The 18,989-nt window shown below is 42.8% G+C and overlaps 1 protein-coding gene across 1 annotated transcript in view; it reads left to right on the top strand.

Moving 5' to 3' along the window:
• Positions 1-18,989, top strand: part of COL4A2 (collagen type IV alpha 2 chain) — a 367,855-nt gene that overhangs the window by 311,114 nt on the left and 37,752 nt on the right. The window contains exons 29-34 of the mRNA XM_029604712.1: positions 279-500; positions 2,788-2,949; positions 6,393-6,563; positions 9,452-9,595; positions 11,578-11,703; positions 13,827-14,008. Coding sequence (XP_029460572.1) covers positions 279-500; positions 2,788-2,949; positions 6,393-6,563; positions 9,452-9,595; positions 11,578-11,703; positions 13,827-14,008 — 1,007 coding nt within the window. The remainder of the gene's footprint in view (positions 1-278; positions 501-2,787; positions 2,950-6,392; positions 6,564-9,451; positions 9,596-11,577; positions 11,704-13,826; positions 14,009-18,989) is intronic.

Genomic DNA, 18,989 nt, shown 5'->3' with positions numbered 1-18,989 from the left:
CACGAGCCGGGTCGTGTCAGCATTTATGCGCACGTCTCAGGTTCACGCCCCGAAACGTACATTGTCCCTCCCGTGCCCCGCTCCTTTTTGAAAACCGCGGGAGATACGTGCATATCCCGGTGGCTTTCAAAATCCCCCTCGGCGCACGCAAGCCCGGCTTCCTCGCGCATCCCCTGATTAACGCACGCGCGTCGGGCTTTTCAAATTCACCTCTTTATGTTCACCTCTCAGTGTATTGATTGTGTTTTGTAGGATGACTTTTCATTATTTTACCGCAGGATTTGTCGGCTCCAGAGGAGATCAAGGTTCTCCTGGTCTGTCAGGGCTCCACGGAGCTCCTGGTGATGATGGAACACCCGGTTTACAAGGCCAACTCGGCGCAAAGGGCACCTCAGGTGACGTTCTGGGAGCACAAGAAGGTTTGCCTGGTTCTGTTGGATATCCAGGATTACCAGGACCTAAAGGAATCCAAGGAGCTCGAGGAGTACCAGGATTTAGAGGTACCTCCCCTTTCCAATAAGAGAACATTTTTTGGTTTTCCCTGTGTAAGAATAAAACGGACAGAAGGTGAAATCCCTGCACCGTTGTTTCCAAATATGTCAGCTTTTTTGGGGAGGCCATAGAGCATTTCTGATCTGCGATGGATTTCCAAATATTATTAATTTCTGTTGTGATATATTTTTTATTTATTTATCGTGCTGTGTATCTCGCTCCTATCACACAAAGGGTGCTTAGAGCTGGTTACAGCAAATAAAATAATCATAAAACACACAACGCAGTTGGCCAAAATTTAAATAAAATAACAGCATTGATAAATAATTTAAAAACATACAAATTCATAACAAAATTCAAACATTTAAGACCACATCCACCCACCTTCATAAGATCCTTAAAACAAATTCTGTAAAACAAAAAAATTACAAACATGCCCAGGTATACTAAATCCGCCTATACTGAGCTGGTGAAGAAAATGTACCTCATTCAGTTTAAAAATTGAGTAAGTATTAAATAAAAATGTCTTTACTGCCTTGAGAAAGAAAATAGAATGGTTTTGATCCTAATGTCCTTATGAGCCTAATGTCATTCCAGCATTTTGGGCCTACACAGAGAAATGCCCATTTTTTAGTGCTCTGTAGTTTCACTGACCTTGCTGTCAGGATTTCAAGTTTGGCCAACTGAAAGGAATGCAAAATTCTAGTCGATTCACAGATGGTTAATTTTCCATCAAGTACTCTGGTGCCAGGTTGTGAAGGGTTTTTATAGGGCTTCCAAGCCTGTCCTGGGGACCCCACAGCCAGTCGGGATTTCAACGATATCCACAATGAATATGCATGGGATAAATTTGCATGTACTGATTTTCCATTATATGCAAAGCTATCTCATGCATATTCATTGTGAATATCCTGAAAACCCGACTGGATATGGGGTCCCCAGGACAGGCTTGGAAGCCCTACTTTAAAGACTAACAGTAACAGTTTAAAAAATAACTAGGAAGGCGCGGTCCACCAATATAGCAACTTTAATGTTGAAATAATGTGCTCAGGTCAAAACTAACTCACTTGTATATACACAGCTTTTTAAAAAAAAACTTGGGCCAAAAAAGGGATATTTATTTGACATATATTCAAACTAGAATTCTTTTCCTCAATTTTCTATATCCAGAAGTTAGTGAGCAGCAAAGTTTGGAAGCAGTGTATGAGAGGCAGCCTAGAGAGAAATACAGAGGTGTGAGAGATGCACAGGAGTGGGGGAATTTCAAAATCTCCAAGAGGAGAAAGAGTGCTACTATTTTAAGCTGGCTTGGGGTAGAAAGTCAACAGAGACACACATGGAAAGGATGACAGAGACTAAACTTAGAAGATGATGATTCTCACCACTGCCTCCTAGATGAAAATGTCAATAATATAGTAGATTACAAAGGTCAAAGATTTGCCTGTAGATGGACAGGAAGGTACGTGTATGCTGGGAGAAATAGTGACCACATTTTGGCAAGGGAATTTATGTGTGGTGTGAAAGAGAGGATGACGTTGAAATCCAATGTGACGAGCCTCGGGGACAAAGAATAATGTTGGTGCTAGACACTGGGTACAGAAAATGGCACAGAGACCCAAGGCTGGCCCAAGTGGTAAGTGGTGCTCTTAGGATAATGAATAAAGTTATTGCAGCATCAGCGGAGACAACTGATTGTCTCCAAAGCCTGATCAGATGGCCTAATGCAGAGAGAAGATGTCCGAGGCCTAGGATTGCCTGTGGCTGGGAATTGCTGTCGGGAGGGAGGCTCAGCCATTGCTCCGTGTTGCTGAGGGTCCACATTAACCAGATTATAGAGGGAGCTGTGGTTTATCTCCCTTGGTCAAGGACAATTGTTGCAGTGCCTGAGTTGGGAGGGGGATATAAAAATAAACAGGAAAATCCTATTTTTTTTTTAAAAACAATTTTTCAGATTATATTTATAGTAATAGCACTGGAAAATGTTATATGAAAATCCACGTAGTATATTCCCCCCGACTGTAGTTCATACAATGGAATATACATGTAGGTAACTTGGGGATATCAAGAAACACTGAATGAATGACTGTTTTAGGTTCAAGGCTGCTACCTACATTGATCAGTTTGCTTGAAACATGGGTAGTATAATAGTCAGTATATAATATTCAGTATAATATTCAGCAGCCATTTCAACTGCTCTGCCTGTTCAACCATCCAAATGGCATTTTGTGTAACCATAAAATTCATGAATGCTTGTTGACTTTTTTTTTTTTTTTACCCCTCATTGTATTTCATTAGGAACGGACGGTGTCACAGGATATTCAGGAATAAAGGGTGATAAAGGAGCCCCTGGTGCGCCTGGTGCAACCGGATTGCCAGGGCCGGCAGGAGCGCATGGCTTCCCGGGGCTGCCAGGAAGGCAAGGCTCAGGAGGAACACCCGGTTCATCAGGCTACGTAGGTGAGGAACAGCCGGGGGAGCAAGTCACTGACCCGTTTCTTTACCCCTATAAATTGCATATCGTAGGTTCTTACACGAGCAACAAGCAGAAAATGAATAAACAAAGAGCATTTTTGTGCTTAAAAAAAAGACTTTGTGAATTCAGATTGGCCTGTAGTTTGAAGTCAGAGGAAGTAAACATTCATTTTTCTTTGACCCAGGTTGTTAAACATCTTAGGCCCATGCTGCTTAGGGTTCAAGAGATGAGTTTGAAGAGTTTCTTCAGTCGTAAGGGAAACTGAGCAGTTTATAAAGGAAAGACCTGTGTGAGGAGAAGGGGATCAAAGTATTTCCGTTTTTTGGAGGTAGAAAGAAAGCAATGTCACCATGAAGAAAACATGGCTTAGAAGTTGCAAAATAAATTACAACCATTTCACTAATGAACATTCTTTATGATGCACATGAAATTTAATGATAAATTGGCTTCCTCTATACTGTAGCGCTGACTTCCTTTAGAATGAAATTGGAAGACTTATGAAGGTTTTTTTTTTACTATATCTTATCTTATTATTTTACTGAATGTAATACTCGTAAAAGGTGCCAGATTGGCAACATTGGAAGCCAACATCCTCCCTTCATCCTCAGAATACCTTTTATCACTACCAATATTGCTTATCATTTTTAAAATGCTCTAAGACATACACAGTGCTGTAAGATACGTACGAAAGATGGTCCCTGCCTCATGGAGATTACGATCTAGTCAAAACAATCATACATGATGAACGAGTCTCCTGAAAGTACATTTATCTGTAAAAGCAGCCTTAACAAGATGACTTTTTAGACTGGGTTTGAATGTAGCCAGAGAATGGAGCATGGCGCACCGAATCAGGAAGCCTCTTTTACGCATATAGCACAGCAAGATGGCATGCGCAGAGTCAGGAGTTAGTGGAGAAGAAGAAGGGCACAGGTAAGAGAGATTTTCCGGATAAACAGTGTTCATGAGGAAGGGTGTAGGGAGATTGAAGAGAAGATAGATAATGATTTGTTGCAGAGTGAAGGCATTTATAGGCGACTAAGAGAAGCTTGAACTGTATGCAGAAGCAAACGGGGAGCCAATGTAGTAGCAATGTTGAAGAAAGATAAAGTCGTGCAGTTGAATTTTGGATAGATTGAAATGGAGAAAGGTGGTTCAGTGGGAAGCCTGTGAAGAGCAAGTTGCATTAGTGTAAGCAGGAGGTGTAAGAGTGGATGAATGTTTTGGCAGCATTTGCAGAAAAGAGAGGACAGATTTTAACAATGTAATATTGGAAGAAACAGCACATTTTTAGCAATATTTTGGATAAAGGAAAGAAAGGCATGAAAGGTGACCCCCAACGTTATAAGCCAAGAGAACCAAAAGATAAGAGTACCATCCGAAGACAAGGGAAGAGGGAAGGTGGGTTTGGAGAAAGGGGAAATACTGAAGTTCCATTTTGGCCATAATGCGTTTAAGATAGCAGCAGGACATGCAACAATGTCAGACAAACAGGCTGAAATGTGGGACTATATTCTTGGCGAAAGATGTAGTGTAAGCCTAGATATGAGAGTCATCAGCATAAAAGTGGTACTAAAAGCCATGGGAGATTAGAGTACCAAGTGAAATAGAGAGAAAAGGGCCCATGACAAAACTTTCAGCCACACTGACCAACAGCAGAATAGCAGTGAAGGAAGAGCCACCAGAGGATACAATAAAATCAGAATCCTGAAATCCAACAGAGTATAATGTGTCAAGAAGGAGACCGTGATCAACAGCATTAAAAGCACCGGATAGTTCAAGGAGGATGAAGATTGAGTAAAGGTCCTTGGCTTTGGCCTCAAAGACATCACTGGAGACTTTGGCAAGGGCAGTTTCTGTGGAATGTAGAGGGTAAAAGCCAGAAGAGCGAATCCAGAATGGTTTGAGACGAAACTAAGTTAGTACAAAGGAGGTGAATGGCATGAAAGGGAGGAAGTAGGGGACAATAGCTAGCAGGCCCGGTAGGGTCAAGTGAGGGTTTTTTGGTGTGGTCACAGCGTGTTTGAAGGAAAATGGGACAGCTGCAGTGGTAAGTGATAAGTGATCGACTGACATTGTTTAAGCACAGAATAGATAGGGTTGTGGGCAGTAGGATTGCCAGCTTCCATAATACCTCGAACCTGTTCTGGGGTGACTCCTTGTAAGGGTGAAAGGGTAATTCCCCATGCCTCTGTAATTGATGGCCACTCCAACAATTGATGGGCTTCCAACAATGGTGGTCAATGAGTGCCAAATCATGATCTCAGGTTACTGTTGTTAGGCCTGAAATGTAAGTGCCAGAGAAGCCTGCTCCCAGTGGACACATTAATTGTTATGTTTAGTTTGTTTTGTTGCTGTTTACTTGTTGGTTTTGAGAATTGTATCTTGTCCATCGCCTTGAGCAAGCATTTTTTAATTGGGAGGCAGTTGGAAATGTTTGAAATAAATGATGGGCTTTGTGGTATGATTTCAAATTGGGGTGAACTGTCTAAACTGGAGGAAAATATTTTAAAAGCCAGATAAACTACCAGAAATGAGCATTTCAAAATAGAGAGTTAAACACATACAAGACTTAACATAAGAAATAAATGAATGCTAATTTACAACTATCAATTCTATGACTTTCCAATAGCAATAATTTTCAGGTACCCGTAAGCTAGATCTTAACCAGCGATGTGAAGGGGCTCCGTAACACGGCCAGTAACAGTTTTTCATTCATTCCAAATGTGATTTTTTTTGTTTTTTGCTTCCATTAAAAGGTACAGGACCCTAATTTCTAGGGATATGCAGGCCAAATATTTTCATTTTGTTTCAGTGGAGATTTTTATTTCGGCCAAGTTTATTCTGGGGGGGCGGGGGGACGGTTGGGTTCTTTTGTTTGTTTCTTTTTCAGCAACTTGCGCGCTCAGTTCAGAAATTGTGCGCACAGATCGGCAAATTGTGCGCGCTGCTACCGAAATGTGCACTCAGTTCCTAGCTGCACGCACAGTTTGGTTGTGCGCACAAATTACCGATTTGCATACGCGACTACCGACCTTGTGTGCAGGAATTGCCGAAAACGAAAGAAACTAAAAATGTGTGTTCGTTTTGGAAGCACCGTCCATTCGGAATGAATCAGAAATGGCCTTGTATTTTACGCTTTTTTTTTTTCCAACAAATGCCCATTGCTACTAATTTCATTTCTTTCTGATTTATGTGCTGTCCTAGAACAGTCACAGAACTCTATTAAGCCACATATCATGGTTTACTTTGGAATAATGTCCTCTAAGGGCCTAATTTATTTTCCAAGGTCCTCCTGTGTCCCGCACAGAGTGGTCCGATAAGGCTGATCAGACTGAAGGATTCTGCTGTGTCTTATATGCAAATACCATTAGTGCTTGAGCCAGGCCTCGAAGATCTCCTGCCGTTCTGCTTGTAATTATTTTTACAGGTTTGACTGGTGAGCGAGGTGTCGCGGGGGATCAAGGAGCACCTGGTCCTGCGGGTATGAAAGGTCTGTCAGGTGATCCAGGTGACTTTGGCGCACCAGGCAACAGAGGCCTATCTGGTAATCCTGGCCTTCGGGGTTTGGATGGGATGCACGGCCTTCCGGGTCTAAAAGGTAAATCATTTAAGGCAGCAATTATATAAATACCATTTTGTATTTTCTGTAACGAGTCCTGTGGTCCGCCTTCATAACCTCATTGCTCTGCTTACTGTTCAGGGTGCTACAGATATGCATGTTAAATTTAAAGCCATTGATAAGCGATTGCATTGGAGCCTTAAATTTTCCCTGAAAAATTAAACTAAATCCACGACAGAGCTGGTACAGTTCGATTATGTCTGTATTGTTCTTTGCTTACTTCATTCTAAAACAGCAGGGGTTGTACGCAGGGGCTTGCGCACAGAAGTGGAAAGTTTGCGAGTACTTTTCACCCACAGACATTATGTCCATTTTCAAATGGAAAAAGAGTTCCTTTGAAAATTGAGTCAGGCGAAGTACATGCAAAGATCTGCACCTGGTATTTGAGCGGGTACAAACCTACAGCACATACTTTCAAACCTTCCAAAGAATGCGCATATGTGCTAGCTCCACCTGAGCCCTGCCCCTCTCTGCACATAAAGTTACACATAGTGACAATACGTGCCTAGCCTTCAGGCCTATGATAATCTGTGCATTAAGGGCAGATTTAAAAAAAAATACACGCGCACATGGACACGCAATTTTATAACATGCATTATAAAATGCGTCATGGGGGGGGGTCGAAATCAGCAACTTTCGCATGGCAATGCGTCGGGGCCTTCCCCAATTCCCTTCCCCTTCCTCTCTCCTCCCCACCCCTAAACCTAACCTCCCATACCTTATTTTATTTTGTCCTGTAAGTTGCTGCTCCTCCGGAGCAGAAGCAACTTGCGCGCAGGCCGACTGCCTGTGCTCGCTTCCCCCGGCACAGCGACACATGGCTGCTACACCGGCACCTCCAGCCCTGCCCCCCCAGACCGCCCCTCTCTGCCCCCTGGACCTCCTCCTTTTCACTTACTCGCGTCCTGGGGTTTACGCGTGTGGCTGGGCCCATTTGAAAATGGGCCCAGCGCTTGTAAGGCCCGGCCATGTGCGTAAAAACCCCAGGATTTACACGCATTAAAATCTGACCATAAGAGCCTATGCGCTGAATTTCAATTCATAGTTTTAACGCACAGAGTACATTTTTTTTAAAGTCCTAATGCAATAAGCTAATGATGTGCTATTGCATCGGGAGTTAAAATGTGCATGCACTGAGTTAAAATAAATGTGTGGTTAGCACAGGCAGAATGTACATTTTAACTCGGGAGGGGAGAGAGTTTATAGAAGCAAATCTTTTGCTGAGCTCCTAGCTGGCTATCTAGCCACAGTTAGAATTAAACAAATAAACGTACTGTCTATAGGAATGTGCATTCGTTTTAGACGAAGTAGACCATGGCAATGAAATTGTCTCTTTGGTCTTCTTTCAGGAGCGCCCCGGAGCAAAAAAAAAAGACAAAACTTTATATAATTATTATTATTATGAGTTAGTGCCCATTAAATACAGAATTAGGGAAACACAAAAAAAATACCCCAAACCATTTAAAAAAACGAAATTAAACACAAAAAAACCCAAAACGAAAACAACACACACAAAAAAATCAGTGCACATCCCTAACTGTCGAGCCTCTACTGCTTTACTTTCTGTGTAATGGGGGGAGCCCTGGCAGGAGATTCAGCATTAAAAAAATGTTCGCTCAGCCAGCTCCTCTTTCTGCTTTAGGAGGGGAATGCTTAATGTCCTCGTTTGCATGGCATATCCCTGGAGTGGAGGAGTAGCCTAGTGGTTAGAACAGTGGGCTACGCACCAGGAGACCAGGGTTCAAGTCCCACTGTCGCTCCTTGTGACCTTGGGCAAGTCAGTTTACCCTTGTTAAGCATTGAATCAGCTTAAAGGTGCTGCCCCATGAACACAAAGGCCCCATACCATCTTTAGTAGAAACAAGTTTAAGTTTATTATTGCATATCAAAAAGCAATTATGGTGCCTTTGGGAGAAACGAAGTAGCAGCTCCCTCTTTACAGAACTACTCCTGTGTGTCTCCCTGTACATTAGTAAAGTCCTCTTTTTTTTTTTTTATAGATAACACAGTCTCAATCCCCAAAGTGCTTGAATCTATGGGAGGATCACGTACCATGTGTCTTGTGTCAAAAAAGACAAACTAAATCTAAGCCACCCTGCTCCCCCTCCCACCTTGAAGCCCAATTGAGGCCCCCGTGCCTGCCGCTCACGTCAATCTTCTGTTCGTTCTTTGTCCTGTCAGGTTTTTTTCACTCTCAGATCTTCACCCTCCGGGAGGTCTCCACGGCTCCGGCCTCGCTGGTATCAATTAGTGGAAACAGCCTGTGAGATTCTGTCCTTTTCCTCCTGCTTTTCTGTATCCCCATGATCTTCCGTCATAAGTTTGACGACATCTGCTGCAGTCCAGATGTCTCCTGTAGTTTCTCCAAGGCAGGGGTCAGTAAGGCAGTTGACGTTCTTATGGTCAGAGCTGCAAACATGCCAATGCAGCAGAGGATTCTGGGTGAGCCATGGTTTCCACATTGGTCTCAGACTTAGGCTCACATATATATCACCCTCCATTGCCTCAGGTACAAAATTTAGATTGTGAGCCCTTTGGGGATAGGGAAATACCTACAGTACCTGAATGTAATCCGCTTTGAAGTGCTGAAAACTCCTTCCTGCATCAGGAATACTGTTTACCTGTACAAAATGTGGGTAAAATCAAGTGTGTGGGTAAAACTTGAGCATTCAGCTGAACGCACTTTATTGCATTGGCCATTATCTTTAAATGGGATGGACGACTTTCAAAGACTCCGTTTCCATGCATGAACACGCTATTTTATGTGCAGAAATGTTTTTGAAAATTTCCCTCTGTATGCCTCTGTAGTTAGTGTTTTGTTTCCTAATATACTTCAATAATCAGTGTTTGATCTTCTTTTGAAAAAGGTGTCAAGGGTTCGGCAGGCATGGAAGGTTTCCAGGGCATGATCGGCGTGAAGGGAAGGCCCGGGTGGAAAGGAGCCAAGGGAACCACCGGTACTCCCGGCTTTACCGGTGTGAAAGGTGTATCTGGTACTCTAGGGCGTAAAGGTATCTATCGGTCCTCGTCTGTGGCAATGGCACTAGGCGTTCAGGCTCGCCAGTTGTGATCCCAGGGCTCGGCTCTCGCCTCCCCAGCCCTCGCACAGCAGCGACACAATGGGGCAGGATTCGGGGGGTGCGCGTGCTGACGGGGAAGGGAGGGGGGGTGTTGCAACGGGAGTCCCCTGCTGAGGGCCGTGCCCTGCAGTGGGTGAGAAGAATGCAGATGGGCAACCCTGGGTGGCTGTGAAAGTAGGCATATGTTGGGTACGGCCTTGGCCTGGGCCAATTCTAATAAAGCTGGAAGCCCAAGAGAGAAGGCAGGAAGCCGCTAGTCGAAATAATAATAATAACCATGAAGCGGTTCGCTCTCAGAATGTGCATGTATGGGACTATCACCACAGAAAAAAAATACAAGAAAAGATTTAATTAGAACACTTCTATAGAATCCTAAAAATAGTAAATGTATGTAAAGTTACTCCCCTGGTGTGCCATACAGAAAGCCTACAGGCATAAGGGCCTGATTTACTAAGGCTTTTCTCCCATTCTGTGTCTATAAGGAAAAATGCTTGGTAAATGAAGCCCTAAGACAGCAAAACCTTTCAAAAATAATTCTACGGGCCACAGTTCAAACAATCATGTTTGCTTTATTGAAATAAATGTTTTCCTGTTAAAATGAACTTAAGACTGCCTTTAAGATCTAAAGTCTAGGCTGTCTTCTGCTAATTTTTTTTTTTTTTTTTTGATACAGCACAGATCAGCTAAGTCGGTCTGACATTTGATAAGGTTATCCTGTAATATTATGTTACAGCCATCCTGACTGTGTACATGTCCAGCCCTGCCTCTGTCCAGCCCCGAAGCAAAGGTGTGAGCTCACCTCTGCCTTGCCCCCACAAGCAAGACCCTTGATCTCAAAATGATAACAAGAAGGCCCTGTGTATCATCAGATCATCAAACAGAAGATTCTCGACAATGGGCTGGGAGTCAGAAAGGATTCAGGAAAAAATATTCAGGCCAGCACAGGGAGAAATGCCGGGGGAAAATAAATTCTGATTCATTCTCCCAGACTTTTGGGGGCGCTGTCCCCTTTCAGTTGATTCCTAGGATGTAATATGGTTCACATGGGGGCATCTGGTGATTACGAAAGATAGAAAGCACCTGTCCCCCCTCCCCCCCACTTTCACTTCAACCAGCAGGAGTATAACAACGGATTGGTTTTCATATCAGCCCCTCACAGTAGTCCGCAGGGTAACGCGCGCACCCCAGACTTCACTGAGAATTCCCAAAGCCCCAGCGTTAGCCGCTGGAGTTGGCTTTGAAAAATCCTCCCGGTTCCTTGGGCTGAGCGCTCGCTCGCACGCACTGCCTCGCGTACAGCTATTGGCCCGCTCTTTGGAGGGTGTGACTTAACGCGGGGGTTAACTGCCACGCCCACGTTTTAAACTCAGAAAGCATGCGCAGAGGTTCCCCACTCCAGCCACGGGAATGCCTCCCAGCAGTTTACATAAACGTGTGCACGTAACAAGGCTAGTGCATAATTCTGTTTTACTGCAGCCATTTACGTGAATACATGCTTGAAACGTACTACCCAAGATGTCCTATTTCCTCTGTCCTGCCCTGTATATGGCATTTAGGTATTGCGATGTACTATGGGTGCCATGAAATTTTTGTAAAATTACAGGGGTTTTTTTTTTTTGCAAGTCCAGTTTCTGAAACTAACCTGATAAAAGGCAGCAAGGGGTCCTACTGTTGTTGCAGAGAACAGATAATATGCAACTGCCCTCTGCACCACAGGATTTCCCAGAGCCCCCGGCTAGTTTTCAGCTTTCACCGTGCGAGTTGATATCAAATGAGCCCCGCCTGTGTTTCAGAGATTCCTCCATTTCCACACCTGCGTGCCTACTTTTGGCCAGAGCCAGGAGCGGAGCATGGATTTCAGTTCCTCATTTTGCATCGGAGTAAAACATCACAGTTTTATTAATCATTTTCAGGTGACCGAGGGGAGCCAGGAAAGTCAGGAGATGCACCAAAGATCATGCCCGAGATGTTGATGGAGGTCAAAGGTGAAAAAGGAGATCACGGGTACACCGGTCTCCCAGGCGATGTGGGATTTCAGGGTAAGAAAGGCATCAAATAGCCACACTTACAGCATTCTGACTTACACACGTTGTGTACCGTATGCCGAAACTGACATTATCCAAACACAAAAAAAATACTGAGAACTTAGCATTGGATACTGGAGCATTTGCACTGGGCAGTAAGTGGTAAGATTCAGCAGATCTAGTGCTATGGAAATGATCAGCAGCAGCAGTGGGTATTAGATATCAATAAAAGTCCTCTGAGCTCATTTCTAAAGCAATTTAAAAACAAGTGAAAATGAAACTGTTTTTAAGTCCATTTTTAATATAGTTTTGCTTACCAAGTCGTCATTTTGTTTTATGTTTTCAATTTGTGCTACATAAAACTTTGAATAATGAGGTTGCTGTGTCAGTCCACTTGGATGAAGTTAAAAATGTACTGAGTTAGACTAATCAAAAGGTATCACTTTTTCTTTTTTGACCTTTATTTGCAAGTTACATTTTAAAATATGCTTTTCTGAGAGATCCAAGATGGCCGTCCCCAAGCAATTGCTTGTAAGCCAAGTCTCAGCATTCCTCCCCTCCCCTCTCATCCCTTCCCTTTCCCCTCACTCACTCCTCCTCCTCCCTCCCCTTTTCCTCCCTCCCCTTTCCCTCCTGCCCCTCTCACTCATTCCCTTCCCTCACTCGCAACCCTCTCCCTCCTCTTGCTTTTCCTTTACTCAGCTCGGCTCTTCTTTCCTCTCCTCCCTTCTCGGTATGAAGGAAGGGGACATGGGAGAGAAGGGAAGCAGGGGGAGCTGAGTGAATGAGGGAGTTAGGAAGGGAGGGAGAATTGTTGGGGGGTGTGTGAAAAGTTTCACCCCTCCCACTGCCTACCTCTCTTCACCTCCTCTGGCCCATGGGGCGTGCAGGCGCTTCGGTGTTGCCGTGGTTTTCTTCAGCCGGTAGGGGTGGGAACCCCACAGGCACGTCAGTGCTGTGTCAGCACTTTTTTCTTGCAATTTTGGGGGGGGGGGGTGGACCCCATGGGCATGTCAGCACCGCACTACTGTGCGTTATTTTCTTCTGTCTGCGGGGGGGGGGAGGGAACTCCATGGGCAATGAGTGAGAGGAGAGGGTCACAACATGCCCCCCCTCCTGATGCTTGTCCCCACTGTAGTCTGGACCCCAGCCTCGGTACACCATTGGTTCTGCATATGTGACCATGGTGAAGGAATTCTGCTAGTGTGTAGTTTCTGTGTAGTGCTGTACAGTAGTGCGGCTTGTTCTGTATTCAGTAGGAAGTGTATTGGCCTTCTAGGTTCTGGTGTAATATTTGTAGTGCTGCTTTTTCCTGAGAAAGGTTGTTAGTGCTGTCTTGGTATGGCAGACTCGGAGGCTGTGATAGCTTTTATTGGATCTATGTAAATATTACAGGTGGGCATTTGTTTTCACCAAAATAGGAAATTTCATCAGCATTTTCTATTTTGTTGCATTTTAGAAATAAAAAAAGATGATAGGAGAAAACACAAAAGTTTGTTTTGTTTTTCCTATCGGTTTTGGGGGGTATTAAAAAAAAACAAAAGAAAAACTCGTCCAATATTGAGCCCCCCCAACCAGCTGACCTCCCCTCGCCAACCCACCCCACTCTCCCAACCCCTCCCCCCCCCTCCAGGACTCACCCATTCTTGCTGGCTGGTTCCATTATTCAAAATGGCACCAGCCACTCTTTGCCCCTATCTTGTGACAGGGCTACTGGTTCCATTGGGTGCTGGTGGGTACGTGTATAAAAGTACACGCGGAGCACGATTTTGTGTGTACTTTTTATGTGCACACTGAATAGGATTTCTGATGGGGTGGAGGATCGGGATTGACACACATACTGTTTTGATTTCTGAAAGTATGTGTGTGTGGAAATGTACACTCTCGAGCAGAATTAACTCTGCCATTGTGCGCCGCAGGGGAGAGGAAGGGGGATTTCGCGCGCACCCACAAATTTTTTTTTTTTTTTGGTCCCTGCTTTCAAAATCCCGGCTAAAGTCTGCACGTAAAAAGATATCCACGGTGGGTTGTTTGAAAATGACTCTCTAAAAGCAGACCCAGATTACAGAGATGTGATTTTTTTATATTCTTTAATCTATTGATAAAGTTTTCTGTTTTGAATATGATATTTTTTACAGGCAGTAAAGGGATGCCAGGTTATCCTGGACAAGCAGGCTTTCCTGGGCTGCCGGGACAACCAAGCTATAGAGGAGGGGAGAAAGGAGAAACTGGTGATCCAGGAGGTGCTGGGGTCCAAGGATATCATGGTCAAGTTGGTCCTCCTGGTATTAGAGGCTTCCCTGGACAAACAGGAAGAAGAGTAAGTTTACTTTGAAAACGTTTTCTAAATTTTCTCAGCTTACCCAGAATACAACGATCTGGTCTTGACATGACACCAATGGTATATTAACGTGGTGACCTAAACATTGGAAATTGGGTATCGCATACACCTTTCACAAAGCTCACCTTTAGAATATTAATCAGGAATAATCTTTGTTTCCAAGCACACAGAATTAAATTCTGAACAGAATTCAAACCTTTTTTTTTGGGGGGGGTTGAGAAAGGATATGAGGACAGCAGCCAAAAATGCCCTGCCGGGCGAATTTTACAAAAGTTGTTGAGTAGCAGAAATAACCAGCTAAATTTTAGCTCGTCATTTTCAGCTAAATCTAACCAGTTAGATTTTCAACTGAAAATTCTCCTAAATCAAACTGGGAAAACTTTGACTGGCAAGATTTAGGATGAGGTCCATATTCAAAAGCATTGAACCAGCTAACTAAGAAGTTGACCGGCTCAATGAAAATTTGGGCACTTCTCCAGCTAAATTCTAGCCAGATGATCAGTTAGGGGTGTTCTGGGGGCACAACTGGGTGGAGTTAGCTGGATCAATTAGCCATATAACTCGGATCAGCCTGAAGAGCTTTTTTTTATTTTTTATTTTTTATTTTTCAGATACATACAAAGTTTGAAACAAATAGGAAATAGTGTGTAAGCCAAATATTGAAGCAAGCATGTTCTTAAGGAGGAAAAAAGAAAAAATTATTAAAACTTGGCTTAATACATGGTTAATAAATCAGTGAAAGGAGGAGGCTATAAAGACGAGGAGTGTAAAAGAAACAAGTATAGAAGAAAAGGCATAATCCTGAAAAACAGAACTGCGTAACATACCAACAAGGACATTAGATTCCTATGAGTGCTAATGCTGAATAGAAGAATCAAGAAAAACTCTCAGCTGTTCTGGGGCAAAAAATATGCAACAATCACTGTCTTTTTTTAACTAAACATTTACAAGGGTATCTTAGAAGAAAAGTTGCGCCTGAGGAAATAGTTTTCTGTCTCGTAGCAAGGAACCCTTTTCTCCTTTCCTGTGTAATCTTAGAAATATCGGGAAACATGCAAACATCAGAGTTAAGGTGATGAAAGTAACAAGATGTTAATTTACTAATGTCTTGCTCAGATATCAGGGAGACAAGTAAAGCGGAACGATCAATAATTTCAAAACCAAAAGATTCAAGAAAAGTAGCAAGATTTTGCATATCAAAAGGAAGTCCACTGGAATCCACAAGTGGGCGTCTTTCAACTGAAGTGATAGGCAAAAAAATACACTTTCTTAATTAAAGGAAACTCAGTCTCTGGAATAAGAAGCACTTCCCAAAGATATCTTTTACATGCAGATAACGGAAGCCCTCCCATAATTCTAGGAGAGTTAATTCATCTGAGATTCAGACGACAACTCCAATTCTCTAATAACTCAAGCCTTCTGGATAAAGCGCTTCTATCTTTAATTGTTGCCTGATTAAATTCATGGAATTGTTGGAAGTGCATTCATGGGCTTTAATTTTTAGAGTTAAGAGAAGTAATAAGCAAATCCATCTTATTATTGCAAGTTTTAATAGCAACTGAGAGCCCAGCTGTAAGTTCCCACAGCAGGTTTGATCAGAGACAAAATTAGCTCACCCAATGTTGAGGGGGTACCATCAGGGGGAGAACATTATGAAAAGGAAAATCCTCCTCTTTCCCCAACTGCGAAGATGAAGCAAGTACTGGCTCCTGAGAAGCTCCGGGTACTCCCTCTTGCAGCAAGTCGCTGACATCATCATTCAGCGACGTCTGCAACACACCCAAAGCCAACTCTCTCCGAACCGTCAGTGGCCTGATGTCGGTGGGGCTGAGGGAAACCTCATCCCCAAGCAAAGACGGTTCTCCTCCAACCGACTCCACAGCGGGGTTAATCCCACCGACAAGCGCAGCTCCGGGAGTCATAAAGGTGGTAATCAGCGGCTGCTCCACCAGCTGGGTAGAGATAGAGGGGAAAAACCCTCACTTGCGTTGTCTTTACGTTTAGGCAGCATAATTGAAAGAAACAGCAACAAACAGGCAAGTACAAGAGCAGCACTCAAGCTTGGGTCCATTCAGGACACCCCCAAAGAGCTGTCTTAAAGTTCGCCAGGTAGATTCATTGGTGCAGTTGCAACACTGAATATATATCGCTAATTAGCCAGTTACATTTATCCAGCTAACTAGCAGAGCCGCACATCAGCTGAATATGGACCATATATTTAATTGGGCTTATTTATTTAAAATATTTATTATCCTGGAAGGAACATCGAGCAAATATACAGTCCAAAGTTTGGACTCATTCAATCACTCATAATATGAACAACCAGACACTGCGATTATTAATTTATCAGATCTTATGTTATCTTTCATGGAACAAAGTGTGTTGCCGAAAGGTCTCTATGCTTTGCCGACTTCCCAAAATGATTCATTCTAGTTCCAAGTGGATTTTTATAGATTTTGCAATTTATTATTATTAAAATTACATTTTAATGATCATCCACCTGTGAGTACATCTAGATCTATGGTCAGAAATAAGTCTATTTAGGTATCTCCAGGACCGATAGACTCTATTTTGTTGACTTTGAAAGAAATAGTGCTCGTGACGTTTCAAAAATGGAGTCACGTTGTTCTTGCTATAGATTTACTTTATCTAAGCAAGAACACCATTCTGTTAGTGAATTATCAAGGGTTCATTCTATTAAGCCTGCAGATAAAGGCAGCACTGTAGTCATCTTAAATCATCAGGACTATATAGATGAGGTGATGTGGCAACTCTGAGATCATGACCACGAAGCGAACGCCGGGAGAGAGGCTGAGGAAGGCGCGCAACCTGCCCAGTGGAACCGAAGGGAGCAGAGGGCAACGGTAACACCGGCAGGAGCAGGTAGGAGGTGGAGAGAGGAAGCCGGCAGACACTCAAGGCGCGCTCTCCCCCTCCCAGAAGGAGGAAACAGCTCACCAGCTTCACTGGTCCCCATGGGACTGTTCCCACGCACTACCTGCCCCTGAGATCATCCACCGCATCCCAGCAGCGCTCAAGACTGCTGTACAAACACCAGAGGCGTGCACCCTTCACGCATGCACGAAGGAGCACAACAAAGGAGCATGCCTGTTTGTGCACCCCTTCATGGGTGCCTGAAGTGAAGCCTGCTGATGCTCTTCTCTTCTGACCTGACCATATAAGGAAAATGAAGCAGGAACATCTCACATCAACTAAGATTGAACAAGATTCACATAGAAACCTTAAGAAGTTCCCTAAAATCAAACAGCATACAAACACTTACCTAATCTACTGCACAAGAAACAACAACTCCTCAGCAGCTAACTCCTACCTAATATTCTCACTGCTTCTTCTAAATGCGCAGTCTATTTCGAAAAAGATCCCCCTAAAAAATAATTTACTTGAGGAATTAAACCCGGCCATCTTCTGCATCACTGAAACCTGGCTGAACAATAATGAACACTCCCATTTATGATATCTTTCATTTCCCCAGGCTCAAGCTTAGGGGAGGGGGATTATTAATTATTAGTAAAAAGAGCTCAAACGTACTCCATACAAGTTAGAGGTTAATATTCCTTACAATGTGGCAATACTTAAATTGCCACACTTAAACATCTGTATTGTCTATTGTCCCCCTGGAATACTACAAAAAGACTGTTCACCTCTTATTGAAGCATTCACCAAAGCATTCCCTTTACCCGAATCCATTCTCATAGTAGGTGACTTTAACATACATGTTGATAGAACAAACAAATCCTCTGCATGTGAAACCTTCTTAGGAAGTATGGAAGCAATGGGATGGTCACAATTTGTAACCGAACCAACACATAAAACTGGACATATTCACCAACCACAATTGCATGATAAATACCTCTCACATGATTCTGCCTTGGTCTGACCACCAACTACTAAAAGTTGATATAACCATCTTCAACACAACAACTCAAAATCCAAACATCAACCAGACATTTTCCTTCAGAAAAAAGATAGAGCCTGAGCTTCTCGCTAATACTATAAAAGATAAACTAATTGACCTCAACTTTCCTAATGCTTCTGAATCATTTGACACATGGGATATCATGGTTAAAGAAATAGCAGACAACCTAAGCCCAATCCAAACAAAATCATTCCAACCCTACCAATATTCCTCCAAACACAAGAAACCTTGGTACAATGAAGAATTAAGATACACAAAACAATCATTCAGAAAATATGAGAAACTTTGGTGGAAAAGCCAGATCTCAGAATCACTTGGAAAATACAGATCACTGCTCTCACAATACCAGCCTTCTATCAATAAAGTGAAGAAAGAACACTATGCTAAACAGATTCATGGAGTGATATTTAACTCTATATTACTCTTTGATGTCGTTAAACACCTAATCTAGGACCCATCGTCCTCTATCTTGAGCAACAACCGCTTCTCTAAGAATGCCTGCAACGACTATGCCAAACATTTGTCAGAAAAAATAACCAGACTTAAAAAAACAATTCTCTGCATATCCATTGATCAGAGAACATGAAGAAATTCATGACCCAGCTAAAAGGACCACCTTCGACAGAATAAAATTACAAATAATTTCTAAGTTAAAACCTGCAAATCACCCTCTTGACCCCATCCCAGTTAGCTCCTTAAAACTAATACATAGCACTATCACTCCAACAATCACATCCTTAATCAATCTCTCATGGAAGGTCTAGTCCCAGACAGGGTGAAACAAGCAGTGATAAAACCTATCCTAAAAAATAAAATTGGGAAAACTATTGACCTATATTTATTTTTTTATTTTTTATTTATCAGGTTTTATATACCGTCATTAAGAAAATATTCCATCACAATGGTTTACAAAATAATTAAAAGTAAAAAATAATAATATCCAACTTGCCCTTTCTATCCAAAATTCTTGAAAAAGCCGTATTATCACAACTAGAAGACTATTTAGATAACCACAATATTTTA

Source organism: Rhinatrema bivittatum, chromosome 5, assembly GCF_901001135.1.
Source record: "Rhinatrema bivittatum chromosome 5, aRhiBiv1.1, whole genome shotgun sequence".
Lineage (NCBI taxonomy): Eukaryota > Metazoa > Chordata > Amphibia > Gymnophiona > Rhinatrematidae > Rhinatrema > Rhinatrema bivittatum.
The sequence above is the reverse complement of the archived record's forward strand: the minus strand, read 5'-3'. Positions and strand labels throughout refer to the sequence as shown.